This window comes from Dermacentor silvarum, chromosome 1 (genome assembly GCF_013339745.2).
Source record: "Dermacentor silvarum isolate Dsil-2018 chromosome 1, BIME_Dsil_1.4, whole genome shotgun sequence".
Taxonomy (NCBI): Eukaryota; Metazoa; Arthropoda; class Arachnida; order Ixodida; family Ixodidae; genus Dermacentor; species Dermacentor silvarum.
Genome location: NC_051154.1, coordinates 65,903,956 through 65,923,233, shown reverse-complemented (window position 1 = coordinate 65,923,233; position 19,278 = coordinate 65,903,956). Strand labels below are relative to the sequence as shown.

Here is a 19,278-nt window from a genome sequence, read left to right as displayed (position 1 = left end):
AATGTAGGAGAAAACACAAGGACGTCGTCGAGGTAACAAAGGCAAGTTGACCATTTGAAACCTTGAAGCAGAGAGTCCATCATCCGTTCAAACGTGGCGGGGGCATTGCATAAACCGAACGGCATAACCTTAAATTGGTAGAGGCCATCTGGAGTGACGAAAGCGGTCTTTTCTTGGTCTTGCTCATCGATGGAAATCTGCCAATAACCAGATCAAAGGTCAATGGACGAAAAGTATTTGGCACCGTGAAGACAATCAGGAGCATCGTCAATTCGTGGTAAAGGGTAAACGTCCTTTTTAGCGATTCGGTTTAGGTAGCGGTAATCAACGCAGAAACGTCACATGCCATCTTTCTTTTTGACGAGCATGACCGGCGACGCCCAAGGACTCGACAAGGGCTCAACAATGCCTTTGGCGAGCATCTTGTTTACTTCCTGTTGAATAACTTGCCGCTCTGCCGTGGACACGCGATACAGTCGGCGGTGAATGGGAACAGCATCACCAGTGTTTATCCGATGCTTAACAAGGGACGTCTGACCAAGTGGGCGATTGTCAGTGTCAAATATGTCGCGGTAGGAAAGCAAAAGGCGATATAGGGCGGCTGCTTGGTCAGGGGCGAGGTCCGGAGCGACCATGGGACGTAATGGGCCGTCGAGGTTCAAGGCATCGTGCGGGTAAGCAGGAGGATCTGGAGACGCGTCGGCGGCAAAAGCAGTGACGTGGTCGTCTGTCACTGACCGGAGCGTGGCCACCGCTATGCCTTCAGGTAACACTTGCTTCATCAAGCAAAAATTGATAACAGGGAGACACATCCGATTAGCAGCAAGGGTAACGACAAAGTGTGGCACAGATATGTCGCGTGCCAGGAGGACATCACGAATAGGTGCGACGACATAGTCGCCATCAGGCACGGTTGCCGTTGAGGCCAATTCGACGAAGGTTAGGGCTTTTGGAGGTAACCGAACAAACGCTGTAGTGCAGAGGGTGTTCGGTTGTTCGGGGCGGACGTCGGAAAGAAGAGGAAGCTCGAGGCACAGCGTACCAGTGGAACAGTCGATGAGGGCAGAATGCGTCGTCAGAAAGTGGAGCCCGAAGATTAGGTCATGAGGGCAACTGGTCAGCACGGTGAACAGAACTGGAACTTGGCGGCCAGCAATTGCTACGCGAGCAGTGCACATACCACTGACGGCAACAGTGGCGCCATTGGCGACGCGTACGGCTCGAGTGATGGCAGGCGTAAGAACTTTTTTGAGGCGACGACATAGGTTAGCGCTCATTATGGACACTTGGGCTCCAGTATCAATCAATGCCTTGAACGGAACACCCCATCTACATCTACTTCAATTAGGTTCGTGGTCATGAGGAGCGTCAACGGAGGATTTGGACAGGACGAACGTGATGCAGCACTACCTCAAAGAGCTGCATGGCTTAGTTTTCCCTCCGGCGGTTTGGCGAGGAAAAGCGGCGAGGTTGGGGTGATGGGGAGCGACGGCATTGAGGCGACGGCGATCGCCCGGAGGAGAGGCTGTCAGGGGCATCTGAAGTAGGGTACGGACGGCGAGGTGAGTAACGCCGAGCGTCGGCGTATGGGCGAGGAGCAAGGAATGAGCTCCAGTACGGCGGCATCCAGGTGGTGCGACAACGGTGGGATACGTGACTAACTCGGTAGCAGCGGAAGCAGATCGGTTTGTCATCTGTTGTTCGCCATTCAGCAGGATTGCGTGGTCTGGGAGCGAAATACTGATCATTAAAGGTTGTGGACATAGGAATGGGTGCCGAATCAGGTCGGGAGACAGAGCAGGCAGTAGGGATGCCAAGGTTTGCAATTTCTTGCCGCACAACTGCTTGTATAACGGAAATAGTAGGGGCCGCTGGGTCAAAGGTACCGTCGAGGGGTCATGGATGAAGGGGGGCCGGACTCGCCGCTTCAATCTCACGGCAAACGATACGCGTGACGTTCTCTTGAAATAGTCGTGTGGCAGGAAGAGCGGAGCAAGAGGACGTGGCAGGGGTGTTTGGGAGCCGGGAAAACTGTGGGACGACGCGGCGGCATTCTTTGACGATGGCGTCAACAGTAGAAACGTCGTTATAGACGAGCAAATTGAAGGCATCGTCCGCGATGCTTTTTAGGATATGGCCCACCTTGTCAACCTCGGTCATGTGCTCGTCGACTTTCCGGCAAAGCAGGAGCACTTCCTGTAGGTAGGAGACGTACGATTCTGTCGACGACTGGACATGGGTAGCAAGCTCTTTTCGCGTAGCCTGTGGTCGCCAAAATAATTCCTGGTGTATTTAATAAATTCTACTATACCTGGTGCAACACAGAACTCTAAAAACTGCAGGTGGTTAAAAAGAATGGTCTAGTAGCATGAAATAACATGAATTTCTCATTTAATGCTCAGCATCACCATCAATGCCAAGGCGATGCTCGAATTCTCGGCCTTTGTGTTTGCAGCACTATCTCCTAATAGCAACCAGAGTTCATGGCAGATTACTGGTATCCGCTGTGAAGGCCATGCATAGCTGATGATCAGCACACGCTTTCATTATTCAAACTGTTAATAACATTGTGCAGGCCATGTCCTGAAGCACCGTTACAAATACGTTTTGAGGTATATACATGCACATACAATGGAACTCTTGAACTTCTTTATGGTGTGGCATGCCTAACCAATATACACCATGTTACCATTTTGCAGCATTGTGTAATTTCATCTTTTGCTTACATTATCCTTATCACCTGTTTTTTATGCCTCACACAATGCGATTCATTAAAACAAGGTAAAGCTATGGCTATTTTAAATGCTCGCACATGGGCTTGGGAGCTGAATTCATTAATGTATCTCTTTGAAAATATTTTAATTATTAGAAGGCATGCACATCCCTTTTAACCATGACTGTTGTAACATTTTTACAATAAAATGAGGCACATAAGTATTTTTTTTATATGCTATTACAAGCTAAAACGCCCCATTTCGTCCTAGTGGCCATCTGCTTAAAGGGGCCCTGAACCACCCCTCGGGCTTCGTGAAATAACATAGTCCGCGGGTAGCATACGCTGTTATGAACATCTCAGCCAAGTTCTGCTGTCGTACGTGGTCCGTGGAGCTCGCAAGCGGAACGCGAAGTCACCTTTCTCTCAAACGCTCCAGTTTCAAAAGAGCCCATGATCCTCGCTCTTTTCTGTGTGCTTTATTTCGTAATAAAGCACACTCCAATACATGGCTGCTATTGGTCGCTGCGGTCGGCTACACCGCGGCCACCGCGAGTGGCTAAGCGCACTGCGGCTCGCTGAGGACAAGCGCGTCCAGTGGCTAAGCGCACTGCGGCTCGCTGAGGACAACCGTGTTTGGCTTAAGTTTAGCGCTTCGTAGGCACCAAAATCGGAAGTCCAAAATGACATTTGACGCGACGTTTCCGAGGCGGAGCGTTGTGGCTCCGCCCCACTCTGCCGTAGCCTTCGCAGTGCAAGGCATTGAAGGAGGAAGGGGAGCACAACAGAGGCCGTGTTTGATTGCCAATAACTCTGCTTCTGCTGATTGCATTGAAGTACTTTTTGCGGCAAAGTGATTCTGAAATAGCCTAGTTTCACTTCAAATGTATTTCTCCACTTCGATAAAAAGTGGTTCAGGGCCCCTTTAGGTACCATGACAAAGAAAAATACAGCCTCAATTTCCATTTAGCGGTAAGTGTATACATACTTAGTACTGGAGGCACCGATCATTGTTATACAGGAGGGGACTCAAAAACAATGAGAATTTTTTTTACTGAGGCAGAAGAAGAGTTAACATCGACGCCTGCCAAGTGGCATGCATATTATGCTATCTTCTTCGGAGATCAGTTGGCCAAGTAGTGTCTTAAGTTTCAAGTTTTGTCTGCTTACTGCATTGCTTTCTTTTGAGCCTTTACCCCCACCTGCATCAATTTTGCGATCACAGACACCAAGAAACGTGTGTGCATCAAGTTTTGTTACCTCTTGGGGAAACTATTTAAATCAAACAACTTTTTCATTTTAAATTTGTGTCATATGGTCAGAACCAGGGGACATATTCTCAGGCAGTCACTTTGGCGATATCACTTTCAGTGCACGCTTATCGGCTGGTTGAGCACAACGTCATGTGAAAGTGATAGTATCACCGAAAGTGATGGTCCGAGAATATGTCCCCAGCATATTTATATTGAAGTGCTCAAGGAATTGTGTGGTGCAATTCAAAAGCGGCCCAATCTGCGAAACTCAGGCTTGTGCACAACTGCAACACTTTCTTACCACATTCAGATGACAAAGCTACCTCACCCTTCCTACTCCCCATGTCTTGCACCTTGCTGAAACCAGACCAGAAACTGAAACCATACCTTAAGGTGTTTTCACAATGTGGAGGAGGTAAAGAAGAAAATGGCTTAGGTACTGAGGGGCATCAGTATGCAAGTGTTGCTGAAAAGTTTTCAACAATAGATAAAGAGGTGGGACAACTCTATTGCACCAGAGAGAGAGAGTACTATGAAGGTGATTAATGCATGGTAATGTTTAAAAAGAGATATATGAATTAGAAAAACAATTCTTGTTACTTTTGAGTCCTCCCTTGTATAATCCTTCCTTAGCCATCAACAGTACTGATTATAATAGCAAAGCTTGCATCAGTACATGCATATTAGCACTAGTAACCTGTTACCTCTCACAAAACAAAGTACCTCTGATGTCACTGAGAATATCATGCATGCAATATACTAAACTTATCACCTAAGTATGTCAACTATTGCAATCCTACTGCAGCAACCATAAGCTATAAGGTGGCCTCCTTGATATCTACTGCAGGTTACTCAAGGTCAGCGCCATAAGAACTGTCCACTTTATATTGTTCAAGAATATTTCATTACGTTTAAGAACCAGACTTTCTTCAGACCATGAGTAAACAGTGAAATGTTACATGAATCATGCAATAAAATGCAGCGAAGTGAAACACGCTTCACATTTTTCATAATGTGAACAAAAAATGAAGGCCTACTCAGATTATCATGGAAAACCCCACTGCTTGTATAATTCTATTTGATGGAACCAGTCTGACACAGTGGTACAAGAAACTAAAGAACAATAATGTAGGTTTTTTGTTTGTTTGTGCGTGGTCACGAGGACAATTGGCACAGCTAAGGATTTTATTAAAGCTTGGGGTTTCTGTGATGCGCAATACTGTGCAGCAATTTCTACAGTCCTCTTATCTGACTACACCATTTAGATTACTGCAGTTTCCTGGCCCGTTTTATGCAGCAAGAAACCAGCCATAATAGCTTAGAGGGTATGGCGTTGCACTGCTAAGCTCGAGGTCGCGCATTTGGTTCCGGCAGCGGCTACATTTTGGTGGGGGCAAAATGCAAAAACACTTGGTGTACATGTGCACGTTAAAGAACCACAGGTGATCAAAATTATTCCAGAGTTCCCCAGTACAGAGTGCCTCATAATCAGATTGTGGTTTTTGCATGTAAAACCCCAGAATTTCATTTTTCTTTTGATACAGCAAGAAGTGTTATTTTAAGACAATCACCACCAAAATTTAACATTTAATGTTTACCTCTCATAATAGCTTTATTCAATTAAGCAAAGTTATAAGAGAATGTCAGGTCCACTTTATTAGACAGCATAATATGAAATGAAAGAAACTGGAAATTTGCACTTGGTTACCATTTCTTACTTTTCCAAAAACCACATTTTTCCCAGATGTAAAAATGCTGCAAAGCCAATAATAACTACGCATTTCTGCTTTTGGTATCCAAAGAGCAAGACAGAGTTAAATAAATATCACTTAAAGAAAGCATTGCAGTACATGAGGCCAAGGACAAACCCCCCCCCCCCAAAAAAAAAACAGGAGACAACAGTGCGCCTGGTGCATGCGGTGTCTTCTGTGTTTCTCTGTGTGTCCTTGTCTTATGCGCTGCAATGTTTTTGAAGTATCTGCTGCATTGTCAATCCATCATTCTCAAAGCAACAGTCAAATTGAACGCTTTAACAGAGTTCTCAAAGATTACGTGCAACTGGCAGTATTGGAACAGCGACCTCTCAAAACAGCTGTGTTACAGTACCGTGCTGTCAACCGCAACACTCCACATGCGACAACGGGTGTGTCACCAGCCATACTTTTGCACGGTCATGCTCTGCGCACTATGCTGGACATAATTGGCTGTCACAGCACAACCTTCGAGAAGCCTAGCTACACCTGAGATAGTCCAACTCCGGGAAAGAGAGAGAGAGAAAGACAAAGGACTCGTAAGGAATAGACAGATAAAAGAAGTTTCATCAAGATGATTTCATGACGGTCGAAAAGACTCTCGTTCCCAGGAAGGGTGATTTGTCTTGCAGCATAAATATGAAGATAGTGGGTCAGAAGGGACCCAGTGCCTTTGTGCTTGGAGATCACAGCACACGAAATGCTGCAAGATTGTCTCGCATGCCTCGTACATCTCAAAGCTACTCTCATGGTGGCTCAGCACCGGCATCAACTTCTACTCCTTCAATGGGTTCACAGGATGGTGTTTCAATTGTGCCTGAACCACACAATGGTCCACTGCCATACTTTGGCTGGCCAAACAATGAAGAGCAGCTGGCAGAACAAAGAGTAGAAAAAGCAGACGATCAGCACCAATAGGATCCTCCTCCAGGACTACAGGTTCGTGGACAACTCGAGCTTACAGACCTCTGGCCTGGCTGAACAATTTTGTGACCATATATACTGTGAAGTGTGTTAGCCGTGTCCACGATATTTTTAAGTGGAGGAAACTGCTGTGTTGTATACCTAGTTCTGGTTTCGGTTTCAACTTTGTATCATGTTGTCATAATCACATGTAGATAAGTCATATTTTGAAGTAATAAAATCCAGATGCTGCCAAGTTAGGGCAGAAACAACAGGAGAAGGTGTTGCAGTTGTCAGTCGACGCATGCACAAGTGCGTGACCCATGAAGCTACCTCAGGCGTGGCCAGCTCTCCACGTGGCTGATACCACGGTATCAGTATCCAACAAGTCCAATAATCAGCTTTATTCTAATATTTCAGAGCATTTCACTGCAGTCTTATGAAAAGCAAGCCTACAACATACGTGCAGAGGAACTGTACTATACCTGGAAGGAGGGCAAAATAATGTCCCCATACTTTCATTACATCACTAGCTTCCACTAAGGAGTCTTCACTAATTTATTTGTATCTATGTCCCTAAGGTCTCCCCCAATCTGGACATAGTTACTCATTATCTTCACGGGTATATCCTGAACGTTGCGCAGTTTGTTGCCTTCTTTGACTAATCAACTGCGCTTTCCACAGAATTGCTATATAGCTAGTAAACCTGCATACAGGGAAAATGAACGCAGCAAGAAACAACAGTAGTACAAAGAAAAAGCTTCAGATGTTTGAGTATGTTTCGTGGAAAGAGGGTTTCTACAATGCAATGAACACAAAAATGTTTTTCAATACAAGTTCCCTTCTATACAAAAGACAGGCCGCTCTATATTACTACAACAATGGCCAAATCATAAGGACAATACCATAATAAAGCTGCTAAACAGTGTCATGCACACACATGCATCCTGCTACTTTTAACAATGCTGGTTGAACACTGCACTCTAGCTCTCGCCTAAACCACAGAAATCAATCAATTAGATCACGGCACAGAAAATCGGTGCAGTGCTGCTTGCGTATTCCAACGGTCCCGTCATTACACCACAAGTTAAGAAAGACTTGGCAAATGATGGGCAACCACAACCCCTTTTCTTTTACAAGTCAGGGTATTGCGGTGAAACGTTCAATGTCAAAACGAGATCGAGACCAACCAGAGCAGATTATTGCACCTATTTGAAGCTTAGCTCAAACGATTTCGTTTGGCTGAACTGTCTATCCTTCAGTTCTTCACTAGCAGTAATGAACCGAAACCATTTTACTGTGTATTTAGAAAACGTATCACTTTTTTTTTTCTTTTCTAGCACAAGCTAAAGTAATCAGGTTGAAACCGTAGCTTTCGCATTTTCAGGCTATCGCAAAGCAAAATTGACTTGTCAACTATAAACACACATTATAGGAATTACTGCGGTTTGCGCGGCTGTCAAACGTAGTACTCTAACCGAGTAGTCTACCTCATACGACGACGCACCTGGGTATACTTGCATTTCACGGATGATCAGCTGCTTTGTTCCAATATTATGTGTGGTAGCAAACCGCAACATGGAAGCGCAAACGCACTGCCTCGCGGCAATTTAGATTGTTGTGGCTTAATGCGTTCAGTGCACTTGCGGTAAATGTTCGAGCTGCAAAGGAGGAAATAAAATGTCCGCCTTGCATAAATTCACAACAGATCATAGGAGCGATCGGCATCATGAAAATAGTCTGCAGACAACTCTACTGTGATGAAACCTAAGCGTGCAACTGCAACATAATTTGCAAATGAGACAGGTGCACAGCCCTGCTGGTTTCACAGAGCTATCGGAACGGAACCACCAAAGCATACAGCTCGTTCCTCAATCCGAAAGCCCGACTGCGCCATATAGGCGAATTTGCAATAGTCTGCTACCAGGAAAGTGCTTCATTACGGGGACGAGCAAGTATTCGTTATTTCGTTTTCATTATAAGACCTCAATGAGTTACGAAATGAAATGTTCTAAACAGCAGCTCACCTGATGGACAGAAGGACGCATTTGCTCAGCCACGCAAAGGTGCCGCCGAGGTTTCGGAGCCAGACGTAAACAACGATTAAACGTCAGCTGTTGAGCTGAGCTAACAACTGAAAGGAATAAATCCACCTGTTATTCTAAATATTACTAACAAGGTACTTATGAGTTTGTAATAAAAGAAGCTATTTTGTAAGCTAATCATGCAACCAATGCAACGGTGATAGGTGTTGCATAGAGAAAGAAATTCAACTTCCTTTCTCTATGGGTGTTGTCTGCATGTTGTCTGCTGGATGAGTGCTGTTGTGGCAGACTGGCAGTTGTGGTTCTTTATTCTATGGCTTTTAGTTTTGGCTAAAGCATGCCAAAGCGACGCGAGGCAGGTGCTGCCTTGTTTATGCACCGCATTTGTAACGGTCCCAAAACACCTCAAAGTGCTTGAACCACATGAACTGTAAAACCACGGTCCTTGTCGTAGCACCAAGCAGCAAGAGTTGAGATTTCGCGAAAGCTTCCTTGTCGTGCCGTGATGCAGTTTTTTCTGTTCTGGCAAGTTTGGTGAGTTTGGTTCGGGTGACATGTTCGTGGGTTTGGCTAATCATAACGAGCGGATGTTACGGAAATTGTGTTATTATAACCACACACAGTAATCCTGCCAGCACCAACAAACCGAATACACATAAAGTGTCCAGACACGGAGATTCTACACGCCTTGAGAAACACGCCAAATGTGAGCAAATTGGACTACACCTCTGCCTTGTCATTTTTCACCCCCTGTGTATGTGCAGGCCAGCCACTGGGCTATTCGCGTACGCGGCAACATATGGTAGGTGTGGTCACATGTGTGTACGATAAGCGGCAACAGCCGCAGAGGTGTTGGGAGTTTGAGCACTCGGGAGGAAGTCGTGCACTCAGCTATCCCATATTCTCGCTAGGCTACAAAAGTACCAATAATCTACCAAGGTGAGTCATGTAGTAAGATTTGTATGGTGCATTATTGGAAATATTGGAGAAAAATATAACGGGCGAGGAATAATTTGCTGAAAAGGAGCTGACATAGCGCATGCATGTAGGTGGGCATATTACAGCTGAATGTGATGGGCGATCACTACAGCACAGTACGTGGGGTACTATATAAATATCACGAAGTTTGTGCTTTACATTGTGCTTAAACGTTTGTATGGCTTATTTTACATTATTAATGTCAAGTGATTTCATTGAGGCTTTTTAATTGAAGCATATAATTTCTTTTGCAGGGGTTTGTAAAGAAAAATGACGTTCATATATTTTGCAAGGTTGCAAGGAACCCTTGCAAAGAACTTCATAAATCTGCAGAAGCTGAAACTTGGATCTGTTGCCTCCATAAGATGTTCATCCTCAACCACTTTCCCACCCACATTCTCTCCGGTGTTTGGAGGCATTCAAGAGCACTTGAACAAGTTGGCTGTGGTTGATGCACTTGGCTCACACACCTATGATGAACTACTTAGCTTTAGCCAGCAAATCCAAAAACAGATATCCAAACTTGCAAGCTCATGTGATCAAATGCGAATTTCATATTTGTGCCCTAGTGATGTTCGATATGTTGCCACACAGTGGGCATGCTGGCTGGGTGGTAATGTAGCCGTGCCCCTCTACCATCAGCATCCAGATGCCATGCTGGAATATTACATTAAAGATTCGCAGACATCTATTTTGCTCACAACCCAAGAATACAAGGAACGTATTCTGAAGCTTTCAGAACAACTTTCTCTCCCTTATATTGTAATTGACAGACCAAATAAAGAAAAAGCAGAAGAAATTGAAAGCAAAGACTGGGTAAGTTCTATATCACAGGCATAATAAATTGATGTGTAAGTGGAATAGCCAGATTCTAAACCTGCACTCTTGCGCAACCTCTTCATATATTCCACCGAGCTGGTTTGTCCAAATCTCAGTGCTGTGAAAGTGTATGTGAAGTGTGTTATTTGTGGTTTGCCAGCTGCGTACATTTTTGTCTGATTGTCAGTTTGGAATGGGCATGCAGGTTCAATCATGTGTACTTTAAAGGATAATTATTGGTGCATTTTTATCTGATTTAGGCTTGTGCTTGATAATAATGTAAAAGTATTGTTTAAGATCGCTAATGCTGAAAAATTCAACATGCTGCTCTGCAAAACATTTCAAACTCACCTTTTAATTTCATCTGTGCTTAGAAAGCTTGACCATTACAGTGACGATAGGCAATAGTTGAACAAAAATGAGCAAAATATGCCACTCATGGCACGTGCTGATATGTATTTTAAAACTAAGATTAATAAGTTATAGAAAAGCATTCTTCTAATTGCAGGTCCACCCTTGTGACAATTTCATTGTTCTGCAGTAGTTCACTGTGCCAAGTTGTGCCTAGTGCAGTGCATATATGTGGAACATGCATCTAAAATAAACCCGGGGTGGGGGGGGGCTTATTCTGTAAAGTGTCCACCTAGTGGACATGTCGATTTTGCCTGCTGCTGAAGTGCTGATTGGCTGGAGTGCCCGTCTCCTGACGCGTACCCCAGTGCAGCCAATCAGCACTTCAGCAGAAGATGAAATGGACATGTCCACTAGGTAGACACATACAGAATACCCCCCCCCCCCCCCTCCCCCTGAAGTGGGTAGTTTGAAAATTTAGAGCGGAAGTCTACATGTGTGCACAAACAACTCAATTCACTAATTCCAGGCTGTGTGGCACAGATGCAGTAGCAGTTCAGCTCTTTCAGAAAACCTGTATATTAAGCTTATGGTGCCCATAGTATACAAGTAGCTTATAAAAAAACTTGACCCTTGTGCATACTTCCTACATGGCTTCAAAGTTGGCAAGTTGTTCAAGCAACATTTTTTTTTACCTTGCGATATATGTTCTTATCTAGGACTAGGTTTTTTCATATAAAACTTATTAGCTTATCTACCAAAGGAAACATGATTATGTGAGTAATCATTTGGAAGTCTAATATGGGTGTCACATGGCGTACTTTCGGTCACAATGGAGCCCAACAGGGATCACATTTCTCAGCCATGATTGGCTCCTTTATGCAAGCTGTTGGAGGGAGCCAATTATAATCCAGAATTTCGATCCGGATCGGGCTCGATAGTGATAGAAAGTGGCCGTGTGACACTGGTATAAGCTAGCTTTATTGCCACTAATTCTTTTGTTTTTGTTGAAAGAAATTGTTCAGCCAAGACCTTTCTATTCTGTACGAGTAATTGTTAACATTGTTCAAGATCTACTTATCTAAAAATGTTTTATTTTATATAGCTAAACTGTTTTATGTGAAATAACAAGCTAATGTGAAAGACTAAACAGGAAGACAGTTTAACAATTTTTGGTGTACGAAATGGTAACATCCTTGTTTTATGCAATTGGGACCTTCCGTATATGTCAGAATTTAAGGTAACATGTGCGTTAGAACAGTGATGCATGCACCAAAAACATTTTTGCCCGTATTGTTTACACTGTAATTTCAGTACTCCAATGCTAAGACGAATGTGAATTTCTAATGATGGGGTTTTACTAATGTGAATTGTGAGGAAGGTGACCTGTCAAAATGTGTTGCAGAATAAATTTTAAAAAAAGAGGAGAAAGGCAATGGCAGATTAGGAGGCATCTGTTTATACTTCATGTACTTCATGATTAAAACACACTGATCTTCTGTTTCAGGAAAGCTTGAAAGAACAGGATGCGCTGATGATGTACACCAGTGGGACAACAGGGCCTCCAAAAGGAGTTGTCCTTTCATTTAGCAATGTGCACTTCCAAGTGGCGCAGATTAGAAAGGCCTGGGAGTGGGCACCTGCAGATGTGATGCTACATGCACTGCCACTTCATCATACACATGGAATTATAAGTGGCCTGCTCACACCATTGTACTCTCGTGCAGCTTGTGTGATGCTACCCAAGTTTAACCCTGCAGAGGTGTGTCATATGGCCTTTGGCTACTTGAAATCGCGCAGTGGTGCAGCTAATTTCGCTTTGATGCTTAGCCTTAAGAGTATGTAGATAGCAGGCATGAGGGATGATATATATATATATATATATATATATATATATTTATTTTTCATTTCATGCAAACTGACTTTTTTTGTGTTTGGAAATGTTTCTGTGCATAGCAAATTAATGGGCCGCAGCATATTCAGCATGCTTCTGAAAGACAAGTGGTCGTCCAGATGAAAAGTGTGCAAACCACAATCATTATCTCCAGGATTCTGGGCTAGGTAGCGCGCAGTCAAACTTTTAATGCTGTTAATTTTCTTCCGGCCTTTGGTTTGTGGGATCTATAGTCAACTTCAAATTAAGGTTTTGTGGCACAAGCTCAGGCTGACCTCTTTGCCTTTCTATTAATAAAGTTCTCTATCACTTGTGGCTTTACTTTAAGTTCAACAAAATTTAAAACCTTTTTTCATGCTTGCACAGTGCAGTGCAGTTTCAATGCACATTATTTATATTGCAAACACCCATATGCTACTGCGAGGCTTGATCCTTATTCACATTTCCTGGTGTACTTTACATGTGAAAGGTGTGGGAACATCTGCTGCATCTAGATAAGAGCAAGCCAGCAGTTTCAGTCTTCATGGCTGTACCTACAATGTATGTAAAGCTGATCGAGCACTATGAGCAGCACTTGAAACACTGCAAAGAGACAGCACCAAATGTGGTTCGTGACACATTTGCAAAAAATATCAGGTATGCAATTGAAATCGCCAACATACACCACTGGTGATATTGAATTAACTTGTTCTCTTTAATTTGCTGCAGGTTTGTCATTAGTGGTTCAGCTTCTCTCCCACAACCCATATTTGAAAAATTCCACGACATTACCGGTATGACTATATTGGAAAGATATGGAATGACTGAAGTCGGCGTACCACTGTCAAATCTCCTGCACGGCAAAAGGCATCCTGGTACTGTGAATTTTTTTGTTCATAGCTTTTGCTGTTTACACAGTCAACTTCCATCAATTCAACATGGGTTATTCGACCTGCCATTTAATAGACCGATCCCACCGACCGATCTGCGCATGCGCCGGTTTTCCCGAAGTAGCACTGCCACCATCTTTGTTGTAGTCAACTGGTCAACCACACCACCGCAGTCCGTGCTCGTGGAATACTGCGCACGAGCTTCCCAGACATCTCTGCGACTCCACCACCGAGAAAATTTCGTCATGTATTTTAAGAAATTACATCGGCTGTTCATTGCAGCATGCGAGGCGAACGTTGAAAAGTGCCAGCTGCTCTTTCATTTTGGTTGTTACCCGCTGGTTACGCGTTGAGTATCATATTTGTTCGAGCTTTGTATGTAGTATGCGGACGTTTTTGCATTACTATTTTTGCACACGTGCATCTCGGTGACTGCAACGTTATGTTTACTTAGCGATGGACGTAATAGGATTTGTATACCTGTTGGAGATAGGTTTGAAATGCGGCGCCAAAACTTTCGTGCCCTAATGATGCTTACCTACATGGGTTTCGTGCACAACTTGCAGACTTTGGTAACAGCGATATCTAGAAGTTCTTAGGTAAGCTAGGCGGCATTTTTAACATAAAAACGCCGATAGCCAATCATCGCCAAGTCATCGATAGCCAATCAATAGCTAATTGATAATTGATCAATAATCAATAAATTTCGGGAAATTCTGGGGATGACTTGGTAGTGCTTAGCCCAGCCCAAATACGTGGCCAATACCTTGCGATAGCCAATCGATAGCTAATCAATAGCTAATTGATCAATAATCAATAAATCCCAGAAAATGCTGTGCAGGACTTGGTAGTGCTTAGCCTAGCCCAAGTACGTGGCCAATACCTTGCGATAGCTAATCAGTAGCCAATAAATAGCTAATCAATAATAGATCAATAATCAATAAATTCCGGAAAATGCTGGGGATGACTTGGTAGTTATTAGCCTAGCCCAAATATGTGGCCAATACCTTGCGATAGCCAATCGATAGCTAATCAATAATCAACAAATAATCTATAAATTCCGGGAAATCTAAGTACACGGGTGTTTTCTCATTTTGCCCCCGTCGAAATGCGGCCACTATTCGTCCCCGTGTTTCTTCTTGCGCTGTGTATTACCAGTGCCACCTATTAATCCGAAGGATCCACGTCTCTCGAAGCTTTCGCTCTTTAGAAAACACATAGAATCCGAAGCCTTTGTCCATTGTGTGGTTGTTGTACAACCCAGGAACGCAGCAGGTCAATGCTCCCATCGCACGATGGCTCTACACGAACCATAAAAATTGCCAAAAATCATTCGGAAACAGGACGCACAGGCTCCGGGTGGCTGGAGCGGCCGGATGACTACAAGTACCAGCATGAACCGCGGCAGCGGTGGCGTCGTGAAACTTGTCGGTGGGATCGATCTATTCACTCAAGTTCGAAAGTGTCAAGAGGTGCCCATGCATGTTAAACACTTCATTTAGTTTTGGCGTCAGACATTTTGAACTTATTTTGCATGTCTTGTCTGGGCCAAATGAGAAGGTGAATGTATATATGCTTGCACTCAACTGTCCCGGTGACAAGCTCCTACAGTGATTCTAGCACTTGTGGCTTTACTTTAAGTTCATTAAAATCTGAAACGTTTTTTTTTTTTTTTTTTTCATGCTTGCATGGTGCAGATTCAATGCACATTATTTATATTGCAAAGAACCATGTGTAGGGCTTCTGCCTTATTCACTTTTTCTGATGTACCTTGAATGCGAAAGGTGTAGAAACATCTAATGCAAGCTAATGTGCAGCACACACACACACACACTGAAAAAAAAAAATTGTGGCTTTTCTACTGCTCTTTTCCCATACTATTAGTGCTTGGAATGAGCTCCCTGCATATATATTTTTGATGCCTTGTTTCATTAGTGCAATTGAGTCTGTTTCTTAGGCCACATGTCCATTTTGACAGCTCTTTGTCCTGGTGCTATTCTATTACGTCAATGTTTTACTCTTTTCTTTTGGCGCTTATCCTTTTTCTTCAAAAGTGTCTTGTAGATTGTTTTCAGTGCTGTTGACCCTGGTTGCCGATGGTTGTGCCTGCTTCTTTTTTTTTTTTTTGGACCCCCCTACAACAATGCCTTAGGGCGATGTAGGTATTACTAATAAATCCTGGCCTTGGTTTCAAATATAACAATTTCTGTCACTCTAGGAGAACACTAATTACATAAGATCTTACTGTCATAAAAACTCTAAAGCCTGTCTGTGACATATAAAAATCTGCTACTATGGCATAGCTTCATACAGCCATTCATGAAGGCATTATTTTAACACAGGACTTCATGTCACACAGTATTCAAACTGGCACTTGAGTATGTGCTGACATTTATGTGCTGACTGATTCTGAAACAATCACTGTGCGCAGTTGGTTCTGGCTTCACATTGGTGCTGGCAACTATGTTCTTACTAAAATGAGAAAATTACAAGTGCAATTTTATTTATTTTCTTGCCTGCCTAAGCTGACTGTGACATTGTACTTCTATGAACATCAAATTTAGCATTTGTATGTCGGACAATTCACATGAATAGTAGACATGTTTGTGCTAGTTTATTTGTGTAGTGTCTCTGTTATAGTTAAAAGTGGTTATCCATAGTACTAAGTGATAAGGGCATCCTAAGGATGGCTGTGACTCAGTAATATTTTTCCATGTATGCCATAAAGGAAAGGAGTTCCTGTGCTTTATGACTGTTTTGGCCCTGCTGGCATTTGCATACATCATGTATATTAACATTGTTGCATCCTGAATTTCTTTTGTAGGATGTGTGGGATACCCTACAGCCGGTGTTGAAGTGTGCATTGCTGAAGCGGATGACTCCAAATTAGGGTACAAGCCTCTGGTATTGAGCACAAATGCAGAGACGAAGTACCTTGAAGGATCAGAAAATGACAGTGGTGAACTGCTTATTAGAGGCCCTAATGTGTTCAAGTACTACTGGAATAGGCCAGAGGTAACAAAAGACTCATTTACGCAGGATGGCTGGTTTAAAACAGGTAGGCAGTTCTTTGTGTCCATTTCAACTTCAACAATGACACTTGTGGTTGCTGGTCGAGATAGTGCGAGAGGGCATGTCTGTTGCGGGGAAGGTGGGCCTGCTCATAGCACCGCTTTACGACATTTCTGCACTGCTATCTCTGCTACTATTAAGCACTTTTTAGGAATTCTTGCGCTAGAACACTGGATGGATGACCATTTATAATTCTATTAGTGTAAAACCAAAATTTCTGACAGAGCCTAGTGAAGGCCCTTTAAGGAAAGCCATGCTTTTGGAGTGATCCAGCCCGTTGGCTCCTTGGGATTGACTGTGTTGTCAGTTGTGTACATTATTAGCATGGTGGGTGATTTCTGTGTGTAATGACTGAGATTGAAAACTAGAACATAGGTAATGGAAATATAACTTCCTTTCAGGCATCAGTTTCAGTTTGCGACTCTAAAGTGCATTGTGTTAAGAGTATTGCATTCTTTCTTTCTTTTCAATGCTTAATTCTTTGTATGCTTAGGTTAGTCTACATAGAGGCTCTGTGTGTGCCTTGCATAATTTCTAAGGGCTTTATGGGAATCTGCAGCCTGGGCAGTCCAAAGTCGTTTTACTTGTAGACACTAATTTAAAGCAGCTTTCATATACAGCAGCACTGTAAGCAGATATATGAGCCAAAAGGGGGCCATGTTGTGAAAAACATTGCGTTAGGAACCTGTTTACAAGTACTTGCTGTTCCAGAGCCGACTTTGTAGAAACCCAGCTAGTTTCTTAATACCATAATTTATATTGCATCCGAACAAGACAGGTCCACAGGAAGATGAAGACTTGAAGCGATCAAAAGTGGTCGAGCAACTTACTAATATGTCTCAGGCTGGAGCCACTGTTCTGACCAGGGGTCAGGGTGGGGGATAACTGTTGTTGTTGCCTTGACAAAGACGAGTTCCTTTGTGAAAACTTTTTTTTTGCCCTGATGAAGACAAGTCCCCTTGTCACGACGTTGGCACTGGCCTGAGAGTTTCTTTGTTTGACCAACGTTGATAATTTCTATTGTGTATCACATTTGTCAGTGCTTGAGTACAAGGCATATCTTTTTAATTTGGTCAATATCAGTATGCCGGCTCAATATGCCTGCTGCACTGCTCAATATCCAGATGAGTACTATGACGAAGTTCTGGAGAAATTTATAAAAAAATATTCCTTGCTTTGGTAAACAGTGAAAATGAGAATTCAGCTGTTTCCATGGGGCTAACCACATTACCAGGAAGAAGACTAATGCCCCTTGTTGACTGCCCCTTTTCACTGTGTTCCTGCCCTTTGTGAAAGCCTCCTTTTGGTTGAATTTCTACCTGGGGAGTATGAGCACACTTTAACCATATTGTGCGAGCCGGCTTCTTTGTTTGATGGCCGTTCTGGTGGTGCGCAGAGAATGTGTGGTCACGTACTGGTCATGTAGTGTGCATCCCTCAGACATATATTATGAATTTTGGTTCACATGGTTGCCTAATTGGTGATGTCTGCAGTATGTACCTCATAAAGGACGGTGTGAAATATGCCAGTTTATTGAGGGCTGTACAATAAGGAAATATATGGCCTCTGTATGTAGATCCCCTTGTGCGAATATTTCCAGGTGACAGCGCTGCATGCATTGATGGTGTCTACAAGATCCTAGGTCGTACATCAGCTGATATCATCAAGACTGGTGGTTACAAGGTCAGCGCACTAGATGTAGAGCGCCACTTGCTGGCCCATCCATCCATTAAAGAATGCACAGTAGTGGGAGCCCCTGATGCCACTTGGGGTGAGCGTGTTGCTGCGGTGGTTGTCTTGCATGAGCCATCAGCCACACTGGAACTTGAAGCCCTTCGAAACTGGTGTAAAGAGCGCATGCCCACATACAATGTACCCAGTATTCTGCTGTGTGTGCCTGCTCTAGAACGCAATTTTCTGGGCAAAGTCAATAAGAAGGAACTTGTAAAAAAATTGTGGCCTGCACCAAACCAATAGCATGCACACTCATGCAAGTTAGGAAACTGCAAAATAAAATGTAAAAATTGTAATCTGAAGTTGTGTATTGTTGTTTGGGCTTAGGCTGGAAGCTCCATTCAATGCCAGCCTTGAATAATCAACAAGACAGGTGCCCCTGTTTCCACTGGCAAACAGGCATGTGTAATGACAGAGCTTAGAACAATGTTCTAGCAACACTGCAATTAAGATCAAGGTTACATTGTCTTGTTTATTTAAGCAGATAAAACATGTGCTTGTATTTAGCACGTCTTTTTTTGTATTACAAACAACTGCTAACATTTGGCCTAAAGCTTCGTATGTGGCTGTTTGCCTCCCTCTTCACATGTCTAAACATTTCAATAAATCATTATGCTTGTCTTTGGCAGTTCAAGCAAATCTGAGAAATGCTGAACAGTCAACAGAAACATACTTTTACTAATCATTCAAAAAATGTAAAGCAGCAATCTCTTGACACAACTTCACAGCAATAGAGTAGCATTGTAGTAAACATTGTAGCAAACATAGTAGCATGGAAACAAATTAAGTTTTGATGCAGTTTTCTTGTGCTGTGTACAAAAAAACAAAGGAAATAAATAAGAGAACTTGGTTTTAAGCAACAGATGCCAAAGTGCTGTATATAAAACTGACATTGT

General features: G+C 43.2%; 3 protein-coding genes across 6 annotated transcripts in view; 1 reads left to right on the top strand and 2 right to left on the bottom strand.

Moving 5' to 3' along the window:
- LOC119464710 (BTB/POZ domain-containing protein 17) overlaps nucleotides 1-8,859 on the bottom strand; it is a 45,506-nt gene extending 36,647 nt beyond the window's left edge. The window contains exon 1 of the mRNA XM_037725688.2: nucleotides 8,648-8,859. The gene's annotated coding sequence lies outside the window, so the exon portion shown is untranslated. The remainder of the gene's footprint in view (nucleotides 1-8,647) is intronic.
- The window catches only part of LOC119443965 (paraplegin-like), a 389,278-nt gene that overhangs the window by 124,418 nt on the left and 245,582 nt on the right, over nucleotides 1-19,278 (bottom strand).
- LOC119464687 (malonate--CoA ligase ACSF3, mitochondrial) lies at nucleotides 8,437-18,678 on the top strand. Of its 4 annotated transcripts, none has more exons than XM_049668874.1 (7): nucleotides 8,437-8,571; nucleotides 9,898-10,459; nucleotides 12,321-12,575; nucleotides 13,177-13,343; nucleotides 13,416-13,561; nucleotides 16,401-16,634; nucleotides 18,249-18,678. In XM_049668874.1, exons 2-7 carry the CDS (start codon nucleotides 9,914-9,916, stop codon nucleotides 18,623-18,625), a joined length of 1,725 nt encoding a protein of 574 aa, XP_049524831.1. In that variant the 5' UTR covers nucleotides 8,437-8,571; nucleotides 9,898-9,913; the 3' UTR covers nucleotides 18,626-18,678. The 4 variants fall into 4 exon arrangements, with proteins under 4 accessions (XP_049524831.1, XP_037581609.1, XP_049524824.1 ...); XM_037725681.2 differs by lacking the exon at nucleotides 8,437-8,571 and adding an exon at nucleotides 8,928-9,199; XM_049668867.1 differs by lacking the exon at nucleotides 8,437-8,571 and adding an exon at nucleotides 8,928-9,371.

Excerpts from the sequence above, each read along its gene's own strand:
- LOC119464687 (XM_049668874.1), top strand. The coding sequence starts at position 9,914 with ATGACGTTCATATATTTTGCAAGGTTGCAAGGAACCCTTGCAAAGAAC. Across the intron at positions 10,460-12,320 it reads AAATTGAAAGCAAAGACTGG|GAAAGCTTGAAAGAACAGGA; the intron begins GTAAGTTCTATA and ends CTTCTGTTTCAG. Across the intron at positions 12,576-13,176 it reads CCAAGTTTAACCCTGCAGAG|GTGTGGGAACATCTGCTGCA; the intron begins GTGTGTCATATG and ends TACATGTGAAAG.